General features: G+C 44.9%; 1 protein-coding gene across 6 annotated transcripts in view; it reads right to left on the bottom strand.

Moving 5' to 3' along the window:
• Positions 1-27,289, bottom strand: part of TBC1D4 (TBC1 domain family member 4) — a 102,612-nt gene that overhangs the window by 15,217 nt on the left and 60,106 nt on the right. For 4 of the 6 annotated variants that reach the window (XR_013392694.1, XM_077927771.1, XM_077927768.1 and 1 more), the window contains exons 9-12: positions 19,209-19,283; positions 17,136-17,362; positions 11,966-12,115; positions 2,472-2,632 (exon numbers count right to left, since the gene is read on the bottom strand). Coding sequence is in view for 5 of the 6 variants with exons in the window: in XM_077927771.1 (XP_077783897.1) it covers positions 2,472-2,632; positions 11,966-12,115; positions 17,136-17,362; positions 19,209-19,283 (613 nt within the window). In the remaining variant the exon portion in view is untranslated. The remainder of the gene's footprint in view (positions 1-2,471; positions 2,633-11,965; positions 12,116-17,135; positions 17,363-19,208; positions 19,284-27,289) is intronic. The other 2 variants (XM_077927769.1, XM_077927770.1) reach the window with 1 other exon arrangement.

The raw sequence follows: 27,289 nt of genomic DNA, 5'->3' as shown, positions 1-27,289 counted from the left end.
ACTATACCCTCATAAGAAAGCAAGATGGAACTTTTATAATGTCACCCTGATACAGCCTAACTCTGGGTTTATTATCTCATCCAATACTGCTTCTTCACACACAAGTCAGCAAATTTGTTTTAAGATTCTTTGCATCCACAGTTTGCCCTGCTAGACAGACAGACGAGCCATTCTAACAGTAAGTGTCACCTATTGCATGTAATTTTGGAAATCAAGTTTTGTTCTCGAGAGTAAAGTGCCAAGGCTATATATTCCCTTATGAGCTGCAGACTGGCTTTAGGGAAAGACAAAAGTTTAAATGCTTGAACCCTTTCTTTCTGGTCTATGGCCTCCCTTGAATAAATACTTCCCAACTGCTAATTGCCAGATGTAATTAGTGTTCCTTTTGATTTAGCATCCAAAACTGTTTCTAGAGCACTCTCCTAGCAGCAGAGCCTGTCAATATGATAACTGGATATTATCCAACTTAGGCATTGAAAGAAGGACTGCAGCGAACTTGCAATTAGCAGAAAGTTTCCTCCAGGGGTGAAACTTTGCCAATCTTAACCAAGAGTTGATCTAGCTTTGCCCAGTTGGCCTTCATTACCTGAGACAGATCTGGTGATCTGGCACACACCCAACACGTGCCTTTTCCTTTGCTAGGAATTTGTATTAAACAGGACACAAAGTATCTCTAACATATTCTTTTAAAACCAAGGAAAGGTGGCCCATACCATCTGCATCACATCTGATTCATAGCATCTGAAAGGCGGTGTGATACAGGCCTACATGATGCAAGGTGGTTGACAAGTACGGGGTGAAGAAAGAGGAAAGAGAGAAGCTTTCATCCAGTTTAACTGGCTGGCAGGAGATTCAGAAGAGGCAAAAGGAAGGGATAGGATCACTTGCCTCGATGGTCTTAAATGCGGACTGGCAAATTCATGGAGGACAGGGCTACATGTAACAATATTAACTCTAATTGCCAGTAGCTGAGAAGCAATGACATAATGCAGGCATAGCCAAACTTGGCCCTCCAGATGTTTTGGGACTACAGCTCCCATCATCCCTAGCAAATAGGACCAGTGGTCAGGGATGTTGGGAACTGTAGTCCCAAAACATCTGGAGGGCCAAGTTTGGCCATGCCTGACATAATGAATTTACTTCAGATGCACCTTTCCAGATGCACCTGTGCATAAGGAGGATATTGGGCTAGATCAGGAGTTCCCTCCTGCTATTTTTGGACTACAACTCCCATCATCCCTAGCTAGCAAGGCCAGTGTTCAGGGTGATGGGAACTGTAGTCCAACAATAGCTGGAGACCCAAGTTTGGGAAACCCTGGACTAGATGAACATTGGATCAGATCCTGCAGGACTCTTCTTATGTTCATTAGCCTGTTGCCACCAGACATCTTCTCTTGCACCACCCCATACGACTTCCTTAGCTGTAACTTGAGGTCAAGGCAGTGCTGGCGACAAAGATGCGTTGCATAATATAGTTGTTAACCAAATGTTACCAGGGAGGTCAGAAGGAAACATGATTCGGAAGCAGATAGGAGGAGATGTGGCCATGTGTTTCTGGAGACAACTGAAGTGGTTACTCTTAGAACAACACGTTGAAAGATACAGGGATAGTCAATCATAGACTTGACTCAGACTTCGATAGCATACTGCCACAAAAAGGCCAACTACCTGGGGGGAAAATCCATTTGGAACCTTAAAACAAAACATGCACCTAACAAGCATATTGTGCTGGTCCCGGGGGGAAGGTTACTGATACCGTAGTCAAAGTTCAGTCCTGAGTCACTAGCCTGGAAATAGTTCACAAGGTGCGAGGCGAGGTCCGAAGCAGGGAGCCGGGCGGGGACAGGAACACTCGAAGATCAGAAGCAGGGAGCCGGGCGGGGAACAGGAACACTGGAGGAACAGGACTGGATGCTGGCCGAAACAGCTCTTCAACGACGACGTTGCTCCCGCAACCTGGGATCGGGCTGACTGGCCTTTATCTTCTCTGTGGCCAGGGGTGGTCCCGGCCCCCAGGAGCCCCGCCTCTCCTGGCCTTAAGGCAAGCACTCCTCCTGGGAGAAACCAGTTCCCTTCGCCTCTCTGCCCTAAGCCTCTGCAGTTCAGGAGAGGCTGAAGGGTTACTGGGCCCAGGGGGAGACGCACCTGTAGGCACTGAGTCCTCAACCACCTCTGGAGCCAGAATGGATTCACCTGGTGCCTGCTCCTGAGGATCCGGCACAGGTGCAGGCGCTTCAGAATCAAGGCCCTGCCCCGGCTCAGCCGGCCCTGGAGGCGGGGACTCCTGTTCCGGCTGGGATTCCTCTGGTTCAGCCTCTGAATCGGATTCCCAGGCCATCACACATATCAAGTATTCAAACTTGGGTCTTGCAGAACTTGCCCACTTCTTTTAAGAGCAGACTGGAAACGGCCATTCTTAAACAGAGAAATGAAATCGAATTGTCGTTTCATGTCTCAAAATGAAAACTGACCTTGAAGTTGCATTGCTGAGGGCGATTTCTTCATGGGCGATGCCACCCTTAGGAAGATTCTCTGCCGCCAGGAAATTCGGCGGGGGGTAAGAGTAATCCCCCCAGCATTTAGAGAGTCGTTGCTGCACACAGAGGAGGTCCTTTTTCTTCTTTCCCCATCACTGCAGGATCGGGAGGAAAAGACAACAGCCCAAGTCAGCGTCAAGGAAGACTGACAGAAGCCTAGACATGGCCATGCAAAGCCAGCGGAACAGCCTTGAACACACAAAGGATTACATCATTTCAATGTAATCGCCATATAGCGAGGCTTCCCAGATCTTTTCATTAAGGACACCGGCCTCACCTGGGCCCAAGTTCTCACCGTATTTTTGTCCTACACTGTCCTGTTTCTACAACCAGAAACCTGGAGGTTTATCCACAAATCTCCAACAAGTTTTTTGTAAGTCCCATACAATTTTGGAATCTATGAATATTTAGAGTTGCGGCAAACTATGTTGCACGTTGCATATTTATTAGAAGAAGGAAAACTGTATTTAACAGAACCCTCATTATCAAAATTGGGAATAGACTCTGTGTGTGTTTTTCCCCCTCATGCCCATAAATCTGTAATCTAAGATAAAAATGCTATTGATCTCAACTTCTAGGTTACCTGAAGATTAACAATTGCCTTAGGCTTACTGGATAGATAAGGCTAAACAACACAAGGAACTTGACGTGAAGGTCCAAACAAGCGTATTAAGTCTCTCTTTTTCAAATTGCATCCACATTCCATGAGGCTTGTATGTGCATGAAAGCAAATGAAGTATCAAAATTTTACTTCTTCTGAAGAATGAGAGTTTGTTCTGTTTGCAGCTGTGATGTCAAAAGTTTTTGTAGATGAGATAATGTGTGGTAAAGATGACACTGTTATCTCTCAGAAGTGGAGAAGTCCCTGGCATAACTTCTTTCTATTTCATTTGCACCCAAATTTGTACCACCACAAAATGGACAAAAAGGGAAACGCACAACAAGGGTGCGTGATCAAGAATGGTTTCCTTGTCCAACTCCTTTGAAGAGAAACTTTAAAAATAATTTTTATAGCATCAATGCACATGGAGTCGGAGGCTGCAGCCACAGCAAAGGTGGCATTTTTCCATCTCCACTGTATTAAGCAGTTGGTCCCTTACCTTTCTCGCCCTGACCTGGCCACAGTGATCCATGCGACGGTCACCTCCAGGCTTGATTATTGTAACTCGCTCTACGCAGGGCTGCCCTTGAAGCTGACCCAGAAACTCCAGCGGGTGCAGAATGCCACAGTGAGGCTCCTTACGGGGTCCTTGCCACGGGATCACATTTATCCAGTGCTTTACCAACTGCACTGGCTCCCGGTGGAGTACAGGGTCAGGTTTAAGGTGCTGGTTTTGACCTTTAAAGCCCTATGTGGCCTAGAACCCACGTACCTACGGGACCGCCTCTCCTGGTATGCCCCGTGGAGGACCTTAAGTTCCATAAATAACAACACTTTGGAGGTCCCAAGCCTCAAGGAGGTTAGATTGGTTTCAACTAGCGCCAGGGCCTTTTCAGCACTGGCCCTGACGTGGTGGAATGCTCTGTCACAAGAGACTAGGGCCCTGCAGGACTTGACATCTTTCCGCAGGGCCTGCAAGATGGAGCTGTTCTGCCTGGCCTTTGCTTTGGACTCGGTCTGACCCTTATGTTTCCCTCCCTTTATGGTTTTGATCTATGGGCTACTATTAAAACGAGGCTGCATTTTAAATTGTATTTTAACCTGTATTTTAAATTGGTTCCCCCCCCCCCCCTATTATGTTTTTACTGTAATTTTACTGGTGTTAGCTGCCATGAGCCCAGCTCTGGCCAGGGAGGGCGGAGTATAAATATTATTATTATTATTATTATTATTATTATTATTATTATTATTATTATTTTGCCTTTCAGGACATATGCCAAGGATATGCCAGTATCCCAAAGTGCTTACAATCTAAAGCAAAGAAAAGATCCTATTTATTCAAGCAACCTTTGATCAATCATGTTGCCTATTGTCTGGTGGAAATTAAGCCCCACACCCTTCTAGACGTTTGGTTATTATCCTTTGGCTATTCAAAATGACAAATTTAAGCTAGATTTGTTACCCACTGGAAAAAAAATATTCACGTCCATCACTCTATTGCATCAATATGTGCTTATACATATTATTGTTTATGGCTCATAGTTCAGAACTTCTGCTTTGAATATGGGACAATGCCAGATTCTATCTTCAGGTAAAAGGAAGTCAAGATAACTGGGCTGGACACGTTAAAAGCAATAATAAATTTAAAAGAACTTGTAATTTCCTAAGTGCATCAATTTCACAGGCTTCCAGTTTGTTTCTGAGCCTAATTTAGACTGCTCACTGCCTTTTCTAAAGCCTTATATGCAGTGTGGGGGTTTTTTCAGGGGGTACTCAAAGGCACGCAGTACTGGCACCTCTTTTTGCTGTTGTTAAAAAGAGTAGCACTTAATGTAATAACTTCATGGTGAGTATTGGCACCTACCGTTCTAGCACTGCCTATATGGGCTTTGGTCCAGGATATCTGAAGGATCATCTTCTCCCCAGCAAACCTGCCTGCTCCTTAAGGTCTTCCTTCTGCATGCTGCCAACATCCAAGTTCCAATTGGTTGGAACATGAGACAGGGCTTTCTGTGGGGCCAAATCCTGGCTTTAGAACTCACTGCAGAAGGAGGCTTTCCTCGAAGACCTTCAAATTATTGCACAAAGACCTTCTGTTTCCTACTGGAATTTGACTTGCCAAGCTGTTCATCTCCCTGGCATTTCATCTGTGGAGTTTTCAACGTATTTTAACTGCTGATATGAATGGCTTTTATTTTGTTGAATTTTGCTGTCATTCTGCTTAGCCACACTGAGGATTTTTTTTTAATGAAAAGGAATCACCAACACTTGAATATTGGACTCAAAGAGAGAAACAACTAACAGACTTTTAGAAGACATCTGAAACAGGGAAGCTTTTAATGTTTAATAGACTATTGTATTTTAATATTCTGTTGGAAGCCGCCCAGAGTGGCTGGGGCAACCCAGCCAGATGGGTGGGGTATAAATAATGAATTATTATTATTATTATTATTAATATTATGAGGACATACAGACCTAGCAACTGAAGCAAAAAAAAAAAGGGGGGGGGGGTAAATAGATACATTATAAGTCCAGTGAATGGGTTAGAAAGCATTTTTTCTTCATCATGAAGTTGACCAGAACAGCCGCCAATTGTTAAATTCTTAATTCGTGGGCCTTTGTGTGTGCTTTAAAGAATCATGACTGAAATATTCTAGAACCTTAAATTCGCAGACAAGAAAGAGCTTCAGGAGATGATTTTGTACAGCATACAAAGCAGTGAAACACCATGACAAAGAATGAAACTGAATAAAAGCAAGTCCCATCATATTAAACGCAAGTAAGAAAGATGTCTAGAGACCTTTGCTCTCTTATCTAAAGCACTAGCCAAGAACCAAAGAGTATTTTCTGCCAGCACCTCAAAAAGGATATTTAATGGGTCTCATTTCTAAGCTAAACAGAATATGCAAGTATTTTTTTAACCTCCGCTAATGTAAAATTACATTAATATTCTACTTAATATTTAAAGCTAACAGTACAAGATCAGTACATAAAAGCAATGCAGATATAATTAAGAGTTTGGCTGCTGTGATAGAGTTAAAAATCAGACTGATGTATTCTAGACTAATGAAGAGTGAATATAGTCAAACACAGAATTACAAAGACTGAACTACAAAAGAGGAAGAAATTAGAGTCATAAAAAGGAGAAACACATGGACTTTCAGAGAAAACCCTCTAAACGCTCTCAAAATGCATTGCATTATTGTGACGAATCAAAAAGTATGTAGAATGCCCTTATTTGACAATCTGAAATATTTTACATACATAGCAAGTGGGCGTGAGAGAGCTTTTATATAAATAATGCACCAAGAAAGAACTATTTCGACCTCTTTTGTGCCCCCCCACTCATCACTAAAATGTTAATTTCTAAACAGGATAGCCATAGATGCTCCCTACTTTAGTTGTGCAAAAACTGAGCTCAGATCAATGAATGCTATGCAATATGTCTTCCCGTGGACCTTTAATTTTTCTGATCCCAAGTAACCTAGTTTTCCAAGCAGGAAGCAAATGCAAGTCTTCGCTAGGTTTTTTTTTTTTTAAAAAATGGTTTCAGCAAGAAATGGCAAAATCCCCTAGAGCTTAGCAAGAGCAGTTTCTGGGTGGTAAGTAGTACTACCAACTTTTGCTTGGAAAGTGTAACAGCAGCTTTGGAGGGAAACCAATGCAAGTAAGACTGCCTTCTGAAAGTGAAATATGTTTACTGTTTCCCTACATTTTGATTAAAAAACATCCTACATTGAAGTTCTGATCTAGTCCTTTTACTTTAGAGATTGCTTTCACAAACAAATAAAAGGACTTCCATTAACCCATACTAAACCCATCAAGGTTTTATTGCACCTTCTTAGAGACAAAGCAGGATAAAAGTAACCAAATCAAAACTGCAAAGAAAACCAAAGTTCAGTTTCTCACTTTGCATTTTTACTCTTAAGCTGCTGATAAGTTGTGAAACATCAGAAAGAAATTAGCAAAACACTTAAAACTACCTGGTTGGCCATGAACCCAGTCTCCATTTAGCCAGCTGTGAGATCCTGTGAAGTTTGCCTCTACTTTTGTAAACTTTTACAGGAAAAAAAGGTTCTTTTAGAACGATCTGGTACCAAAACCACACTGTAATTACAAAAGCCCTTTTCTATTCCTTCTTCCAGTTTCATCAGCATAAATGCCGGGGATTTCCTAAGTGACAAGAGCAAAAAGCTCTAGATTTCTTGGTAGCACAGTTCCACAACCGTCTTTCAAAAATAATTTCCCTTATTTTCTTCACAAATGGAGCATTTTTGAATTTTAACCCGCAAGCCGTAACTCACCCAAAAGCAAATCTTTAGAGCTGCAGCATATGAAAAATCTGCATTGTCTCTCAGCTTTGCTTCCAGTTCAACTTCTCTTTTCCTTTGAAGGAAAGCAGAAAACTAAAAGGGAAATTCACGCCTTCGTCTGTGTCCCTACTCACTGATGTTAGCTGAAAATGAAAACACACCCACCCGGTGAATAGAAAAGAGCAGCTCAGATGCTTACGCCTTTAACTAATGTGTCCTAAGGCTGAAAGATTCCTATCAGTTTTAATCCTCTGATAGGTTGACTATGAGAGGGACGCGGGTGGCGCTGTGGGTAAAAGCCTCAGCGCCTAGGGCTTGCCAATCGAAAGGTCGGCGGTTCGAATCCCCGCGGTGGGGTGCGCTCCCGTTGTTCGGTCCCAGCGTCTGCCAACCTAGCAGTTCGAAAGCACCCCCGGGTGCAAGTAGATAGATAGGGACTGCTTACTAGCGGGAAGGTAAACGGTGTTTCCGTGTGCGGCTCTGGCTCGCCAGAGCAGCGATGTCACGCTGCCCACGTGACCCGGAAGTGTCTCTGGACAGCGCTGGCCCTCGGCCTCTTGAGTGAGATGGGCGCACAACCCTAGAGTCTGTCAAGACTGGCCCGTACCGGCAGGGGTACCTTTACCTTTACCTTTAGGTTGACTATGATGTTGCTTATCTCTCTGTGTATTACTCTGAATTACACAAGACCACACATCCAATTTTCCTGGTTGCCCTAGAAGTGCAAGAAGAAAAACCTAAGCCCTAGATGATAGATAGATAGATGATAGATAGACAGACAGATGATAGATTTGCTACTGATGAAATGCCTGAAATATTAAGAAATTCAACAGCTTTACAATTACATATACAACTTCTATATAAGATGGCCAGTCAATGAATTGGAGTGCTCATGACTGAAGTCTGTCACTAACAGTGATAACCTGTTATGCATGGTAGGAGCAATAAGAGGCCATAGAATAACAGAAATGTGGAGCTGGAAGGGGTCACAAGAGTTATCTAGTCCAGTGTTTCCCAACCTTTTTTGGGCAAAGGCACACTTGTTTCATGAAAAAAATCTCGAGGCACACCACCATGCCAGATGGGGAAAGGTCACTTTTTACTTATGTAAAAAAAAATAAAAAAATAGTAACAGCATAGACTGTTTGCAGGGACTGTTATTTGCAGGGACTGTTCTACATGGGAAAGCATTCAGCACTGTCATTCTCCCATCTGAATTGGTACTATTCTGGGTCAACTTACTCTGCTGCATGTGTAGATGAAAATGGCACCAAGTGTGGGGGAGGGGGCAGAACAGGTTTCAGATACAGGATATTAAGCATACACGTACTTCAGCTTGAACTGGTTGCTTGCTTTGCAAGTTTTCATTTCCCAAATGACTGCCTTGGCAAGCGCAATACCTACCAGGCTCAACGCCGGTCTCGCGCTGCCACTTCCCGCGCTCTCAAGGACCCGGGAGGAGGAAGGCGTGAAGGCAATCCCAAAGGCGCGAAAACGTTATCAATTGCTTCTTCTTGTACAACTGCAGCCAGATCCTACCCGTATTTACTCTGGAGTAAGCCCTAGTTTGTTCACGGGGTTTTGCTCCCGCGTAAGTGTGCACGAGGGATGGCAGCCTTAAATATCGGGGAGACGCAGGAGTCGCCTGCGCTGCTGTAATTCCCCCTCCTTTTGGGGAGGGAGGCGCTGGGCTACTGTGTTTACTTGGAAGTCCCACGGAAGTTAATGCATTATTAGGCTACTACTGGCTTAAGCCGGTGCCCGCCTTCATCCCTAGGCGAGAGGCACAGAGTTCTGTTCCGCCCGGGCGCTGCCTCTTTAAACGAGCGCGTGGTTGAAGAAGGCGCTTGCCCAGCTCCCCTCTGCGCCTCGGAGGGCGGGTTTGAGCACACGCAATGCGCCGCCCTCCCGCCCTGCGCCGCCGCCGTCTCGCGCTCCTCCCTTCTGCGCGCGCTGCCCCGCCGCCGCCCCATTGGCCGGGTCCTGTCAGCTGATCCTGTGTTATTTCCTGTGTGTGTGTGTGAGGGGAGAATGGAGAGAGAAACCTCGGCACCACCACCGCGGAGCCGCCCCCGGCTCGACGTGGATCCTCGCCGCCGCCGCCCCGCCTCTCGCTGCCCGACTCGCCCGCCTCCCTCCCACGGCACACCAGGCAACGTCTCGCGGCACACTAGTGTGCCGCGGAACACCGGTTGGGAAACACTGATCTAGTCCAACCCCCTGCAATGCAGGAATCTTTTGCTCAACGTGGCACTCGAACCCATGACCCTAGAGTAAGAGTCTCGTGAGGCCAAGATGTTCCTCCCCACAGAAATATTTAATAAAAGGGGCCAAGATCAGGATGAGAATGGTAAAAGGTTTCCTCCGCCAGGTAGGCAGATTTTAGCTGATAGTTATAAGATAACACAGATAAAAAGAGAACCCTTTAAAAGTAGGGCTATAGCCAGATTAAAGAAGCCTTAGTCCACTAATTTAGGAGATACAGTTGATCAATTAAATCTGCATATAGTTGCCTACAGTAAATTTTAAAGAAAGACACATGCACGATATGTGTTATCTTATAAGAGGCATTCCTCACACAGGAAAGAATGCTTTTCTTTTGCCTGTGGCATTTAAGCACTTCCATGAGAAAGGTAGTTTTAATAGTTCTGCTGCCTCCTTCAGCCATTGACACTGCTTTAACTGCTTAAAATCAGAAACAGCACTGCTGCTCCTATTAAAATCTGTATCAAGCAGAATGCTAACACCCACTTATTGTTTTCAAAGCTCGTTGCGGCTTTAAACTTGCAAAATAAAGAGATATGAGCAACAGTTTGTTATTGAAGTCACCACAGCTGAAAAATCTTGAGATGGGAGTTTGGAAGCAAATGACCTTGGCGTGAAAGAGATGCTGGCTAGATGTACTCCAGATTTAATCACATTTTAAGTTATAATATGGTTAAATAATAATTTTTGGTTGCCTCAGACAAACATTGTCACTCTAATAAGATGGTCTGCAGGGTGACATTTGGGTTTAGCAGGAAAGAAAGACACATCCCCGTGATATTTCTCAACTACGGTTATCGCTGTTCTTCGCTGAAAATCCTGCTAAGCCAATTAATTCCGTGTGAATCAGTGTGCACCACCAGCATCCTCGACTCTTGGGGTCCAGGTCCAAAGTTTCTTGCATACTCACAAGCCAGTTTGGCAAAGAACGGTACCTGAGACAGAAGGCCACAGGCTGGGGCCAGTAGACACTCTGCTGGGCCTGTAGACCTCCAGTTAAGTAGAACATTGCTTTGGTTCAGTGAAAATAAAATCCAAACAGAGACATTACAAGTAGGCTGAAGCACAATATCCTCCATATCAGGGTCCGCAGACTGCCTACACTTTTGCGAGCAGCAAAAGTGGTGAAATCACAATTCTGAAGCCATTCAAGTGCATCACCAAAGAGATGTACCACTGTTACTTTTTGATGCTTTCCTCATGCGCTGGGGCTTCACAAAACCTTCATCGCCATGCTCAGAAAGTGGAGGGAAATTCACACTTGCTGTATAGTATGTCATTGTGTACTGGAATCTAAACATAGCTGCAGCAGTTGAATGGTACCAGTGACTGGGTGCCTTCAAAATGCAAATATCCAGGTTGGCCAAAGGGAGGTCAGTTCACACAGCCTGTAACAAGCCTCCCTGATAGCAGGCACTAGCAGCCCAGTGCAAATTATATTCCTCATTTAAAGCATTTAAAACAACAAAAGCATGCCAATGTTAGTCACACACGGGCAGCCTTCACATTGCCCCTGCCATACAGCACACGATTAAGCAGCTAATTAGTATAATACCAACTAATATCATCAACATTGCCATTTTTCTCTCTCCTTTTTTTAAAGTGCCTGGGTTATTTTCTTTGCATTGTTATCTCAGCAATAAAGGTCGTTTATTTTTAAAAATCTGAGACACTTCAAAGTGTGTAGTGTAAATTGCCCAGCTCGTTATCATCTCCTCAAACGAACTTTACAACCATTCTGTGTGGTAGAACAAGATTGTTCCAATTTCTATGGGATGTTGAGGACGACAGAAAATCCGTTTTATTCGAGGAATAAAAGTGTTTCCACATCCAAGTCTTGTACTAGACTACCCTAGGGAGACATGCAGAGATTGTCCAGAGGAATAATTTAAAGTCATATACAGATTTATGCAGGGTTTTTTTTAAAAAAAAACATTCCATTTGGGGAAAAACATCAGTATATTTAGAAACCTCATGATTTTTCACTTACTGGGTTTGGCAATGTTGATCTTTTTTTCCCCTTCTTTTTTTTTACATTATTTTGGCATTAGTTAGAAAACAGTGTATTAGTTATGCAAGATCTCTGTGCTGTAACCCTCAGCAGGCATTTCCAAAGAACGCTCTGTTCACAGGTTTTCACGAAACAAGTGAAGTATCTCACTTAGAAGCGAGTGGCAAAAATTCCTTATCGCAAGCCGGCTGCATAGAAAGTGCAAAATTGCAGGCCAGGCAGAAACCAGTGTTCTCACCTCTGGGGGAGCTCATTTTCAGACTGAGGAGATGGTTTTCCTGAGCTCTGGTAAAAGCTTTTCAGGAAAGATGGGGCAGAGAAGGAAGAAGGGAGACTCGACGGCGCAGATGATTCACTCTCACTGCGAGCGCGTCGGGCAATTGTCAGCCTGACAGCAGGCGATAAGAAAAAGCGTTGCAAATGAGTTTCAGTACAACATTTTAAAGCGTTCCCACACTCCATACTCACCATGTAAGAGGTTCAGTCAAGACCTGAATTGTAATTGCCATTATTACAGTAACAGTGTGAAAATTTGGTGCGCTTTAAGTTTAATGCACCACGAAATTTTGCTGAAGTTGAGTTGGGGGGCATTTAGAGAAACCGAAAAACTGAGTCATGTACTTGGCAGCACATTCCCTCAACCTGCACATCTAGTCAAGGTAAACTACCCCCTCCTCCCCCTTTCAGGGATATACAGTGGTACCTCGGGTTACAGACACTTCAGGTTACAGACGCTTCAGGTTACAGACTCCGCTAACCCAAAAATAGTACCTCGGGTTAAGAACTTTGCTTCAGGATGAGAACAGAAATCGTGCTCCGGTGGTGCGGCAGCAGCAGGAGGCCCCATTAGCTAAAGTGGTGCTTCAGGTTAAGAACAGTTTCAGGTTAAGAACGGACCTCTGGAACGAATTAAGTACTGTACCCAAGGTACCACTGTAGGGATGCGGGTGGCGCTGTGGGTTAAACCACAGAGCCTAGGATTTGCCGATCAGAAGGTCGGTGGTTCGAATCCCCGCGACGGGGTGAGCTCCCATTGTTCGGTCCCTGCTCCTGCCAACCTAGCAGTTTGAAAGCATGTCAAAGTGCAAGTAGATAAATGGGTACTGCTCCAGTGGGAAGGTAAACGGCGTTTCTGTGCGCTGCTCTGGTTCGCCAGAAGTGGCTTAGTCATGGCAGCCACACGACCCTGAAGCTGTATGCCGGCTCCCTCGGCCAGTAAAGCGAGATGAGCACCACAACTGCGACTGAGCCTAACGGCCAGGGGTCCCTTTACCTTTACCTTACCTCTGTACTAGGCCATAAAGGTTCAGGTTTCATTAAAACTTAAGAAGTTGCAAGTCTTGTGATATACTGGGAACTAAGAAAAACCACGCAGCAGTAATTCCAACAGGAAGGTTAGGCGGCACTGAAGACAGAATCCTGATAAAGAACACCAGCACCACGCCTTAACTCATCCTTCTCCTTCTATAATGTCGCCTAGAATTTACCCATTGCCTGACCTTAGAAAATTCGGACAAGAAGGAAGTTCTGCTACGTGTTACAAGGGGGCATATGGGAGCTGCTGGATGCAGGTCTGCCATTTGTGGTGGCAACTGCTTAGCCAGTACTTCAGCCTACAGCATCTCAACTATTAACACAAAACAGGAAAGGGAAAGTTGCTCAGTTTGAGGTCACCTGACTTGCATGCAAAAGGTCGCAGGTCTAACAATCAGCATCTCTAGGCTAAGGCAGCATAGAGGGGCTCCCTATGTTCCTAGGACAACTGTCCGTTTTTTATTTGCTCTTATTCAAACTTACCGTATTGGCCTGAATATAAGCCACACTCCCCCATCCCAACTGTGAAAAGTTAAAGTGTGGCTTAAAATTCACAACCTTACAAAAACCGGCTTTTACCATATTGCTGCTGAAACAGACATATGGGAAAACGGAACACAAAAAAAGTTTTATTGCTGATTTGTGAGTTTGAGACTGTTGTGCAATTAATTCTAATGTCATTTGTCGCTTTCCCCGTATTGTACAGTGCAGTATTGATTTTTTATTTGCATTTACGGTGCTACAGATTTTCTTCTACATTTGTCGTTTACGGGTGTGAGTGTCTGCAGAATTTTAAGGGAGTGGCTTATATTCGGGTATTGTCTTTTATTTCTCTCCCCCCCCCCCCAATTTTAAAGGTGTGGCTTATATTCGGGTTCAGCTTATATTCGGGCCAATATGGTAATAGATTCACAGTTACTAGTTTACTTAAGATCAGGCTTCTATCAACTCATATTGACTTCCCCTTCTGCAATGTACCTGCAAAGTGCTACACTGCCACCCTGTTTTCAGGTACAGGCTTGCTTTCAAAAGGAAAACAACAACATTTCACCAGAATATTATTTGGATTGGGCAGAAAGATGCTACTGGGGAGCGAAGGGGAGAGAGATACAAAGCATGCAGTTATTTTACAGTGATAGATTCCAAAATGATGGAGTCGATCAAAATAAACGTGTTCTAGAGTTGGTGGAAAAACTTAAGTATCCTCAGAATTATTTCAGGCTGTTAGAAGGTGAATCATTACAAACCTCCGCCACCAAATATTTCTGGGGTGATCGTTTTTGAGTCTACACACGTACACAAAAGCAACTTATGATCAAACTGTTGAAGAGTTGCTGTTTTGACTAGCAAACCTGCTGAGCGAGCAAAGACAACAGCTCTGCAGCAATGGGCAAAGAAATGTTGTCAGCAAGTCTAACACAATTATTGTTCAAGTTTCCTGTTTCACCGCAGCATCGTAATGATTAGTGTCTGGGGGTGGGGGGAGCAACCTAACATGAAATTTATCAGCAAAAGACAAGGTCACTTTGCTGACAAGCTACAAACTGCCAGAAGAGGGTGTTGAGAGGTGTCAACTAACCATGGACACAGAAGGGAGGATTAGCAACAGATACTCCTGCTGGCAAGCAGACTTACTACTAGGGACAATTCACTGGAAAGTTTGGAAAGCGGTTACTACACAGAGCTGCAGCAACCTGCTTAACAGGGCAAGATTGACACCAGTCTTTTAGGGATGGAACAACTTGAGTAGCTTCAATCACACTGCAATCCATTGTGGATCCGGTCACAAACACTGGATGAAGGGAAGCTCAACTTGGCAATGGTGATCACCAGAGGCATTAGCACTAACTGGGAAAAATGGATTACCTATCTCTATAAGAAAGGATCTCAACTGCAAGGGCTGCTGTTACAACTGGTCTGGCTGTGGGGCTGACTGTACAATTAGAAATAAATGACCGTCTCAGTCATTTCAAGAGAGAAATACAGTAAAATAAGGCTTGGTACATTAAACACTTGGAAAATGCTTGCTTTCTCTACCCTAGATGTTAGGGGGGAAATCTCAGCTAGAGGTGTCCTGAACCCAGCTCATTCTTTGCATGAATCTTCTCATCTCAATTAATTTAAAAAGTGACTTGGTATTAAGGCTACATGGTTCAGGGGGGGTTATGGGAGTACAGTGGTACCTCGGGTTACATACGCTTCAGGTTACAGACTCTGCTAACCCAGAAATAGTGCTTCAGGTTAAGAACTTTGCTTCAGGATAAGAACATAAATCGTGCTCCGGCGGTGCGGTGGCAGCAGCAGGCCCCATTAGCTAAAGTGATGCTTCAGGTTAAGAACAGTTTCAGGTTAAGAACGGACCTCCGGAACAAATTAAGTACTTAACCCGAGGTACCACTGCATTTGGAATCCAAGCCTTCATCCTGCCCTCCTAAGAGTTAAAATGGCACCACCATGTATCTCCTCAGCAGGCCTGGCAGAGTGGGTGTCAGAACAATAGTGTATTGTGATTCCTTCAAATTGCATAGCCACTGTCTGCAATGCAGGTTCATGAAGACCACAATTCACCTCTGCACATTGTTCTATGAAGGTAAGGTGTTCTGCAGTTTCAAGGGGAAGTTCTGCTTAGGATTACGAACAAAACCACCTAAATTAACTGAACTTATTGTGTTTCTAGTTTTGAAGGCATTTAAGGACACTTAAGGTGCAATCCTTTACATGTCCAATGAGACTTACTTCCAAGTACTGGACCACATCTTAAACATTGCAGCTGTTGCATAGGAATTATTCAATATCTGGATGGCGACACTGCCTGCTAGTCAAAGTGTACTGAGGCTCTGGCTGTTGTCTTACATGCCTTGGCCACATCCATGTTCAATGGCAGCAATGCACTGTGCGTTGACTGCTTTGGCCAAGTGCTCAAAAGCTTCAGCCATTGAAGAAGGCAGTGGCCAGAGAGAATGGAAGGGGGCGCCTTTTTTGCGAATGTGTCACTCAGAAATTATTTGATACTTCCAGCTTCTTTTGAAGCCTGATCCAAAAGTGCTGGTAATAAATTATAACGCCCTAAACAGGTTGGGAATGAAGTTAAAGAACCACCTTTTATCCTCCCTTTGTTCCACCATTTTTAGAAGCGCAGTTGTTGGGAATTCCTCTTCTTCCAGTATCAAAAGGCTACACTTAGTCTATGTCCTTCTGAGATTAGGTGAGCTATGTCTCTGCTCCCCTCTCCTGGCTGAGAGGTGCCAGAACAGTTCTGTTGCTGATTTTGCTTTTGCATTGCTTAAAATCCTCATTGTTCAATGTTTGCTTCTTCTTACATAATAATATTTTTTCCCAAGATAATTAAAAGTATATTTTTCTACGCTGCTTTGAGAATTATTTTGGGAAAGAAAAGCACCCTAAAAATGTTAGTCTGAAATAAAACCATTGTATTGTAAATTCCTGAATGGTGGAAAGAGAAAGGGATCTGTACTGCAACAAAGCACAAGACTTGAAGCACTCTAGAAATAACAAGGCAGATCTTCTTTTAAACAAAACTGTTACTTTATACAAAGCACTAAAGCCTTAAAGATTTACATAAATAAAGTCCAGGAATCAGTGGGTCCAATCGCTTTTGTGCATCTTCCGTTCATTTCAAGAGGTTTGCGCAGAAGAGTGAGCCACGTCCAAAGAGCGGCTCGTTATATACCCATATTTGTATTGGCTGGCTATAGCTGCTTTCTGATTTATAAAATGTCGCCCATCATCATTACAAGCATCTAACTGCTTCAGATATTTTACAGCCGTCGAATGCAAGTGTTTTTATTAACAACAACAACAACAACAACAACAACTCAATCTCTATTTGTAGGATGCAAAGCCCTACACAGGAAGAAGTCTCACTAAACTCACTGGAACTTACTGTTGAGTAAAATATACTGAAGATATATGCTGTAAACTGTTACTCTCCGGTTGCCTGAGATAGAATGAAAAACCCAGGCAACTATTCCAAGATTCTTACCCTTGTTCCATCAAAAAATAATAATGGGGAAATAAAAGATATCCAGATGAGCCTACAAGATTCCTATGCAACAGCTTGGCTCAAAACTCACCTGCCATGCTCCACAGAGTTCTGTCTCAGGAGAGGAGACTTGACACTTTGAGACCTTCCGTCTTGGAAAGTAATCCTCTTTTTGGCACTGGACGGTGGGTGGCTAAAGGTATGAGCTCGTCTCCTGAACTGCGGAGAATCGGAATCCTCTTCGGGGAAGGGCTGCCAAGCCGAGGATACGGGAGAAGCGGGGGGCGTCGTGGAAGGAGATTCCCCAGAAGAGCATTCCTGGAAGAAGTCAGCCACAGTATAAGATCGCCCCTTTTACACCCTATAACTACGCAGTGGATGTCAGAGTAATCCCTGCAAGCTAACAAGAGAGGAGATGAAACTGAGCCTCCTCCTCCTGGGCGAAAAAAACACGAAAGCAAACCCATTGTATGCTAATTAGAAACTATGCCAAACATCCTTTGCCCCTGGAATTGCCATGACCTCTCGCGAACAATACCGCAAAAAGAATCCGAATACTTTACTGGCACTGCTACTACATTTTCAAGCCCGGGTTCCAATCACAACTGGCTTCTTTTCTCGGCCTATCGTGTACAGATTTCCTGTCCTGTCAGAGCTCTTTCCTGGAAGAGGGATCTGCTAATAAAAAGCTGCATTAAGAGCAACAGGAAAATTAGAAGTCAAAAGAACCGCTCTGTTTCCACATCTCTCGGAGGAGAAATAATAATAATGTGTGTGTGTGTGGAATTGCTATGTAAAACAGGAAATAAATGGAAAGTGTACGACGAGCTGTTTACACATGCTGCACAGGCAGGCTAACGGCAAAGGATGACAGATTTAAAATGTCATTGTTTAAGAGACATGTATCAACTGGGATAAACAAGGGCTTTCTGGGTTTTTTCTGCTTTACATGCTTACTTCCCCTAAGTAGTTTTCATTCCAATTGGCAATGAGTTATTCTGTTTACACTCATAAAAGCAAGTAGGATTTTAGAATCGATGGAAAGGATCTTAAAGGTAAAGGTAAAGGTACCCCTGCCTGTATGGGCCAGTCTTGACAGACTCTGGGGTTGTGCGCCCATCTCACTCAAGAGGCCGGGGGCCAGCGCTGTCCGGAGACACTTCCGGGTCACGTGGCCAGCGTGACATCGCTGCTCTGGCGAGCCAGCGCAGCACACGGAAACGCCGTTTACCTTCCCGCCGGTAAGCGGTCCCTATTTATCTACTTGCACCCGGGGGTGCTTTCGAACTGCTAGGTTGGCAGGCGCTGGGACCGAGCAACGGGAGCGCACCCCGCCGCGGGGATTCGAACCGCCGACCTTTCGATCGGCAAGCCCTAGACGCTGAGGCTTTTACCCACAGCGCCACCCGCGTCCCGGAAAGGATCTTGAGAGTCATCTAATCTAACGCCCAGCAACGTAGGAATATGAGGCCGGCCCATACAGGGCTTGAACCCACAACCGTGGCGTTATCAGCACCACGCTCTAACCAACTCAGCTAACTAAAGATCCTCTTACACTAGTGGTGTGGAACCTGAGGCCCAGGGGCCAAATGGAGCCCTCTCTCCACCGGCTTTGCATTTCAAGCCCAAATATTTTTGCCCCATGGAAGGTGGGCCAGTTCCCCACCTCTGCGCCCTAGAGAATGACCCGATTCAGACTTCTGTTTTACTTGTGTTTACTAAACAAAGCTTAAAAACTCAGCCTTTCCTAATATGTATTTGCAGTTGGCACCCATTGTTTTTGACTAATGAATTTATGAAACGGAATGTTTTTCCACCAAGAAATAAAATATCTGCCCTGCATCACTGCTCCTTGTTTTTCCCCCAAGCCATCGAATGTCTAACTCTTCCAATTTACACCTTCTTCCCTGCTGGGCTGCCAGGCAGTGACTCTAACCAGCCATAAGCTTAAAAGGTAAGGGGCAGTTTTCAAGCACTATTAGGCTACTTATTGTTTTGTTTTGCCTGTAAAAGTAAATAGTCAGCAAACCATAATCAGCTATTTTACCAGAAAGTGAGCTTCTTACAAGTTTTTTTTTTTAAGGAAAACCCAAATAAACTCCTATATCCAGCATAATTTTGCACTTTATTCCCCACCCCCACGCACACAAAGCCCATTACTTACTTTGTCAGAAGTGAGGTTGTTGCACCTTTCAAAGCTGTCCATGCTCCCCAACCGGCCGCGCATTCGGTTAGCTCCCTACGGAATAACAACAAAGCATCCCACCTGTTAAGATCCCATTCCCCACTCTCTGCGATTCACAAACAGCAGCTTACTTTCGGCTACAAGGGAGCAAAGCCAGGAAAACAATTCACAAAAGGATTTCGCCTGGAGCGTTAACGGCTCAGCCTGCAGAAGCCAGAAGCAGCCTGTGGACCCCTCTGAATTTGGGAACTTTCCCATTTTGTAGTTCCCTTGGAGAAGCTGGCAAGGATAGGACAGAGTGCTTGAATGTGCTGTGGTGCTTGAATGTGCTTCTAGCACTATCTGTACCAATATAGCTGTCAAGTGCTGAAAGGCAAGCCATTTAATTCCATGCTGAAGAAATATCCTTGATAAAGAAATCCAAGTTGGAACGTGCTGTGAACCAACCCCAAATTGGCACACTTACTTGAAAACTGAAATCCTGTGCAACTTACACGTGCTCTAGTGCATTCATGTGTCAAAAAAGGATACAGTCTCAAATCCTCTGATCCCATAAGCAGAAATCTGTTCATGGGATTCTCCCACTAGAGAACAGATAGGAAGGCAATTTTCATTGACTCCCCCTTTCCTGTCACTAAACCCCTGAAATTCTATGTCACAGGGTTAGGGAGCCATCCAGACAGTGTCCGAAATTAGCTAGGCGCCAGGCACACTTGGGGATCATTGGATATGGACTGTTTTCACACACAAATATTCAATCTTATAGAATTCCATGAGTTATATTTTATCTGTACAATCGGAATGAATCTCGGGAACCAAAATGTTAAGAAAAAGAGGTTGGAGAATATATATATAGACTGTCCCTGGATCAAGTGACTTTTCTTCTTTAAGTTCTCAGAACTCAAGGTTGTAATCTGCACTTCCCAGATCTTTAAATGAGAATTAATCACAATCAAGCCCATCATTCGAAAGCTAAGACTTCAGAGCTGCTTTGCCCCCGAATGGCAAGCAGACATTCCATTTTGGCAACTGCAACCCTGGCTTAAGGAGGTGTGGAGGACTCCCTGGTCCTGAATGGGGTAACTGTGCCCCTGAAGGACCAGGTGTGCAGCCTGGGAGTCATTTTGGACTCACAGCTGTCCATGGAGGCGCAGGTTAATTCTGTGTCCAGGGCAGCTGTTTATCAGTTCCATCTGGTACGCAGGCTGAGACCCTACCTGCCTGCGGACTGTCTCCCCAGAGTGGTGCATGCTCTAGTTATCGCTCACTTGAACTACTGCAATGCGCTTTATGTGGGGCTACCTTTGAAGGTGACCCGGAAACTACAACTAATCCAGAATGCGGCAGCTGGACTGGTGACTGGGAGCAGCCGCCGGGACCACATAACACCGGTCTTGAAAGACCTACATTGGCTCCCAGTACGTTTCTGAGCACAATTCAAAGTGTTGGTGCTGACCTTTAAAGCCCTAAACGGCCTCAGCCCAGTATACCTGAAGGAGCGTCTCCACCATCGTTGTTCTGCCCGGGCACTGAGGTCCAGCGACGAGGGCCTTCTGGCGGTTCCCTCGCTGCAAGAAGCCAAGTTACAGGGAACCAGGCAGAGGGCCTTCTCGGTAGTGGCACCCACCATGTGGAACGCCCTACCACCAGATGTCAAAGAGAAAAACAACTACCAGACTTTTAGAAGACACCTGAAGGCAGCCCTGTATAGGGAAGCTTTTAATGTTTAACAGACCACTGAATTTTAATATTTGTTGGAAGCTGCCCAGAGTGGCTGGGGAAACCTAGCCAGATGGGCGGCGTATAAATAAATTATTATTATTATTATTATTATTATTATTATTATTATTATTACAGTAGTGCCCCGCAAGACGAATGCCTCGCAAGACAAAAAACTCGCTAGACGAAAGGTTTTTTCGTCCGCGATTTGCCTCGCAAGACGAATTCCCCTATGGGCTTGCTTCGCAAAACGAAAACGTCTCGCGACTTTGTTTCCTTTGTGTAAAAACCGTTAAAACCAAGGGTGCTTAGCTTGAGCAGCTGCAGTTGCGACTTGACTTCGAGGAGCAACTGTTAGCACGTGGTTTGGTAGCCTTTTCTCAGACTTTGCTCACTTTTGAAGATTTTCCAAAACTTTTCCAGAACTTTTCCAGAACTTCTCTTTCATCCATTTGGTAAGTTAAACTTTTAAAACTTTTTTGGGGGGTTTTGGATTTTGGGTTGGGGTGTTTGGGATTCAAGGACTTGGTGTTGGGAAGGGGTTTGCGATAATCTGGGAGCTTGTGGGGGGGTTTTGGGAATTTTTATGATTTTCTGTGACCACTGGGCCAGGTTGTTTTTTTTTGAAAATTTTTCTGAGTTTGAATTTCTGAGTGCTGGCTGGCTGGGGGAACAGTTGGGGAGGTTTCTGCAGAAATCTGGGACCATGTGGGGTTTTTTGGGGAATTTTTATGATTTTCTGTGACCACTAGGCATGGTTGTTTATTTTTGAAAAATTTTCTGAGTTTGAATTTCTGAGTGCTGGTTGGCTGGGGGAACAGTTGGGGAGGTTTCTGCAGGAATCTGGGGGCTTGTGGGGCTTTTTTGGGATTTTTTGTGATTTTCTGTGACCATTGGGCCAGGTTGTTTTTTTTTGAAATTTTTTTCTGAGTTTGAATTTCTAGTGCTGGCTGGCTGGGGGAACAGTTGGGGAGGTTTCTGCAGAAATCTGGGAGCTTGTGGGGCTTTTTGGGTTTTTTTGTGATTTTCTGTGACCATTGGGCCAGGTTGTTTTTTTTTTGAAAATTTTTCTGAGTTTGAATTTCTGAGTGCTGGCTGGCTGGGGGAACAGTTGGGGAGGTTTCTGCAGGAATCTGGGAGCTTGTGGGGCTTTTTTGGGATTTTTTGTGCTTTTCTGTGACCATTGGGCCAGGTTGTTTTTTTTTGAAATTTTTTTCTGAGTTTGAATTTCTAGTGCTGGCTGGCTGGGGGAACAGTTGGGGAGGTTTCTGCAGGAATCTGGGAGCTTGTGGGGCTTTTGGGGTTTTTTTGTGATTTTCTGTGACCATTGGGCCAGGTTGTTTTTTTTTGAAATTTTTTTCTGAGTTTGAATTTCTAGTGCTGGCTGGCTGGGGGAACAGTTGGGGAGGTTTCTGCAGAAATCTGGGAGCTTGTGGGGCTTTTTTGGGATTTTTTGTGATTTTCTGTGACCACTAGGCATGGTTGTTGTTTTTTTCAAAATTTTTTTTCTGAGTTTGAATTTCTGAGTGCTGGCTGGCTAGGGGAACTGTTGGGGAGGTTTCTGCAGAAATCTGGGACCATGTGGGGTTTTTTTTTGGAATTTTTATGATTTTCTGTGACCACTAGGCATGGTTGTTTATTTTTGAAAAATTTTTCTGAGTTTGAATTTCTGAGTGCTGGCCATGTTGTTATTTTTTGAAATTTTTTTTTTGTCTGGGTGGGGAAGCAGTTGGGGAGGGGTTTGCAGCAGTTGGGGAGGGGCTGGGGGAGCAGTTGGGGAGGAGTTTGCAATTTCTGTGTTGTGGGTGGGTTGGTGCGTGTCTGTGGGAGCAGTTGAGGTTTTTGAAGACATTGGTGATTTTTGAAGCTTTTCCTAAACTTATTTTGCAGCCATTTGAGGTTTCTGAGGACTTCGGTGGTTGATTGTTGAAGCTTTTCCAGAACTTCTCTTTCATCCATTTGGTAAGCTAAACTTTTAAAACTTTTTTGGGGGTTTTTGGATTTTGGATTTGGGGTTGGGGTGCTTGGGATTAAAGGCCTTGGTTCTGGGTTTTAATTTCTGTGTGGTGGGTGGCTGGCTGCTTTTGTATTTTTTGGGTTTGAAGCACATCACTGATTTTTTTTTCTGTTTCTGAGTTTACGAAGGTAGGAGCTGTGCTGCCATGGGACCCAAGAAGACTGCTGCTGCGGTGGCCGGCGATAGGAAGAAGGAGAAGGTGACGCTGGAAATGAAGAAGGAGATCATCTGGAAGCACGACGGCGGAATGCGTGTGACGGACATCGCCAGGGAGTACGGCAGGAACCCATCGACCATCGGGACCATCCTGAAGATGAGGGAGAAGATCCTGGCGACTGATGCAGCCAAGGGAGTCACCAGGATCGTGAAGAACCGCCCAGCTGTCCTGGAGGAGGTCGAGAAGTTGCTGCTCATCTGGATAGAAGAGAAGCAGCGTGCAGGGGACACAGTGTCTGAGGCCGTCATTTGTGAGAAGGCCAAGGCCTTGCACGCTGACCTCATCCGGGAACAGCCAGGAACCTCAGCCGAGCCAGAAGTCTTCAAGGCTAGCAGAGGTTGGTTTGACCGGTTCAAGACAAGATCTGGCATCCACAGCGTGGTCAGGCATGGAGAGGCTGCCAGTTCTGATGTTCCTGCGGCTGAAGACTTTGCAGCGGAGTTCCTGGAGCTTGTGAAGACGGAGGGCTACGTTCCGCAGCAGGTCTTCAACTGCGACGAGACCGGGCTGTTTTGGAAGAGGATGCCCAAAAGGACTTTCATCACTCAGGAGGAGTCCAGGCTGCCTGGCCACAAGCCCATGAAGGACCGCCTGACCCTGCTCTTCTGTGCCAACGCAAGCGGCGACCTGAAGATCAAGCCCCTGCTGGTGTACCACTCGGAGAACCCACGGGCCTTCAAGAGACACAAGATCGACAAGGAGCGGCTGAGTGTCATGTGGCGATCCAACAGCAAGGCTTGGGTCACACGTGTGCTGTTTGTGGACTGGGTCAATCTTGCTTTTGGCCCTGCTGTCAAGCAGTACCTGCTGGACAACGACCTGCCGCTGAAGGCTTTGCTTCTGATGGACAATGCTCCTGCCCATCCTAAAGGCCTTGAGGTGGACTTGTTGGAGGAGTTCAGCTTCATCAACATCATGTTTCTGCCGCCTAACACCACGCCACTGCTCCAGCCGATGGATCAGCAGGTCATCGCCAATTTCAAAAAACTCTACACCAAGGAGCTTTTCAGGCGATGCTTCGAGGTGACTGACTGCACCACCATCACCCTGCGGGAATTCTGGAAGGACCACTTCGACATCGTCACCTGCTTGAAGATGGTCAACACGGCCTGGAAAGGGATCAGCCAGAGAAATTTGAATTGCGCTTGGCGCAGCCTGTGGCCGGACTGTGTGGCACCAAGTGACTCTGATGCACCAGAGTCAACAGTGGTGCAGGACATTGTTGCCTTGGGGAGGACCATGGGCCTGGAGGTCACGGAGGAGGACGTCTGCGAGCTGGTGGAGGGGCACGACGACGAGCTGACCACCGTGGAGCTGGTCGAACTGCAGGCAGAGGCTGCGCAGGAGCAGGCCTCACTGGAAGAGGAGGAAGCAACTGAGGAACGGCTGTCCTCCGAAAGACTGAGGGACATTTGCCAGAAGTGGAAGGAGGTGCAGACTTTTGCAGATCTACACCACCATGAGAAGCACGTGGCACATGACGCTGGGAACTTTTATGATACGAGGGTCATGTCGTCTTTCAGGGAGCTGCTGAAAAGGCGGATAAAGCAGCAGACTATGGACAGGTTCTTGACCAAGAAGCAAAGAGTGGAAGAGGAGCCTTCTTCGAGTGGTCCCCCAGAGTCTTAGAAAATGTACTGTACACTTTGTTGATTTTTAATGTTTTTCTGTCATGTTTATAAAGTTAATTTATTTTCCCTTCAATTTTTGAACTGCTCTTTACAGTATGTGTGACTTTAAAGAGCAGTTAATAAACTGTTGTTGTACCAAATTTGGCTTTGTTTGGACTTTTTTTGACCATAGGAACGCATTAATTGATTTTCAATGCATTCCTATGGGATTTCGTGCTTCGCAAGACGAAAAATTCGCTAGACGACAAAAATTGCGGAACGAATTAATTTCGTCTTGCGGGGCACCACTGTATTAGGTGCCTAGTTAATAGATCTGAGTTTCTAACACTACACCCAGAACAGCATAGATGGTGCAGGAAGAGTAATTAATGATACTGCCTTCTCTCTTTTTGCCGGTGGGATCCTGTTGCCTCAAAAGCCCTTCTGTGAATGGGAGTGAAGCACAGGATCCAAGCCATGGGGCTTAGTACAGAGGGCTGCGTGAACTTCAGTAGGCAATCAGAAACATCTGGGTAGGAATGGTAGGAACGTCTGGGACACATGCAAATCCCACCCTCCACAGCCATGTGTGCGAACTTGGATGCCATTGTGCTTTCATCCCAAAGTTGAGTTTGATGGTTAGACGTATCAGAAGTGACCCTTAACGATGACACCTCCATTTGTCATTAACCTTGCAAGGTAACTGAGTGTTGGTGCTATACCTACTAAGGCCTGTTGAACAGAACTCTTTTTAAGTGAAGCAAATATTTATCTGGCAGCAAAACAGGAGGAGATATAAATGAAATTCCTCAAGAGGCTCAGGATTTTGCTTCAGGAAAGCATCAAGATTTCCTTTCAATGTTCAAAAAAATGTGCTGACTGTTCATAAGCTACCCTAAACAGAGTATGGCATGCTTTGAAGACAAGAGAAATATGCTATACTTACGAAACCTGGAGTTTAATAGGTTGTATTTATTCAGTCAACTGGAAACAATTTTTGCCAGACAACCCCTTCCCTCTCATATCTCAGCACTTGAGATATGAGCTTGCTGTGGAAGCCTCAACTTTTGTTTATTTTCGAAACTAAATACATTTTGGGTGTCTCGTTGCATGGTAGCTTTGTCTGTTGTTCATCTTCTACCACTTTTAATCTCTTCACAAAATGGCACTTCTGCAAACCTAGTTGCTGCCCAGGGCCATATATTGCTTATTAAACAACAAATCTAGTGTCCTGGGCAGACAAAGTTTCCAATATTATATTGGGGAAGATACCAGTTCAGGAGTAAAATTCTAAAATTCAGGGTCAACCTTGCCTTTTGGTTTGGATTCCATGTTATATTTACTGAACTGCAACATATATGCTTGCCATCAATCAATCAAAAGTTCTAGTTTGAGTGAGACTGTCCTTCGCCAATCAAAATTCACCCCCATTTTTACTCTTGAGGTTTCCTCATGTTTGTTGCTTTCGATGCCATGCTGTCTTCTCCCAAGGTGCCTAATTAAGTAAGCAAGAGAGGGAATCTGGATGCAAGCCTCTAAGACTATGTGACCCATCAGCAACGGAATTCCAGAAGGCACTGTGCCGAGTTAATTTTAACTTTCAAATCCGACCTACATACAAAGTGATTTACCGTCCAAGCTACTCATGTTAAAATATGCAGCTTCAAGCCATGCATTATACAACTTATGCCACTAAACCTCCTAAAAATTCTTTATACCTATTTGATAATAATATCAAACATGCAGATGTTAAATGACACACTCAATACGTGCTCTATGAGGGACTTCCTTGTGCTTGATCCAGAAGATGCAGTTAAAGCAGAGCGCTGCCTCTGTATAATTCAATTAATTAGAGCATGGTGATGACTGCGGACAGGAGTGAGCCCTTGTTTGCATAGAATAAAGGTAAAGGTAAAGGTGTTAGGTCCAGTCGCGGACGACTCTGGGGTTGTGTGCTCATCTCGCTCTATAGGCCAAGGGAGCTGGCGTTTGCCTGCAGACAGTTTTTCCGGGTCATGTGGCCAGCATAACTAAGCCGCTTCTGGCAAACCAGAGCAGCGCACGGAAACACCATTTACCTTCCTGCCGGAGTGGTACCTATTTATCTACTTGTACTTGATGTGCTTTTGAAATGCTAGGTGGGCAGGAGCTGGGACTGAACAACGGGCACTCACCCCGTGGCGGGGATTCGAACTGACGACTTTCCCTAGGCTCTGTGGTTTAGACCACAGCGCCACCCGCGTCCCTTTGCATAGAATACCCATGTTCAATTGGCTACCAGGCCAAGTTCAAGGCCCAGTTAGTATTTAAAGTTAGCATTTAAATCCATTAGCAACTTTGGACCAGTGTACCTATGAGATTGCCTTACCCCTTATGTGCCCTACTCGATCGCTTCGATGTGCAGAATTAGCACTGCTACAAGTGCCCCATAACACCCATTCCACATTTGTTAGAACCCAATCCTTTAGTGTGGCAGCACCTACACTTTTGAACTCCC

Source organism: Podarcis muralis, chromosome 4, assembly GCF_964188315.1.
Source record: "Podarcis muralis chromosome 4, rPodMur119.hap1.1, whole genome shotgun sequence".
Classification (NCBI taxonomy): Eukaryota; Metazoa; Chordata; class Lepidosauria; order Squamata; family Lacertidae; genus Podarcis; species Podarcis muralis.
This window is presented reverse-complemented; position numbering and strand designations above follow the sequence as displayed.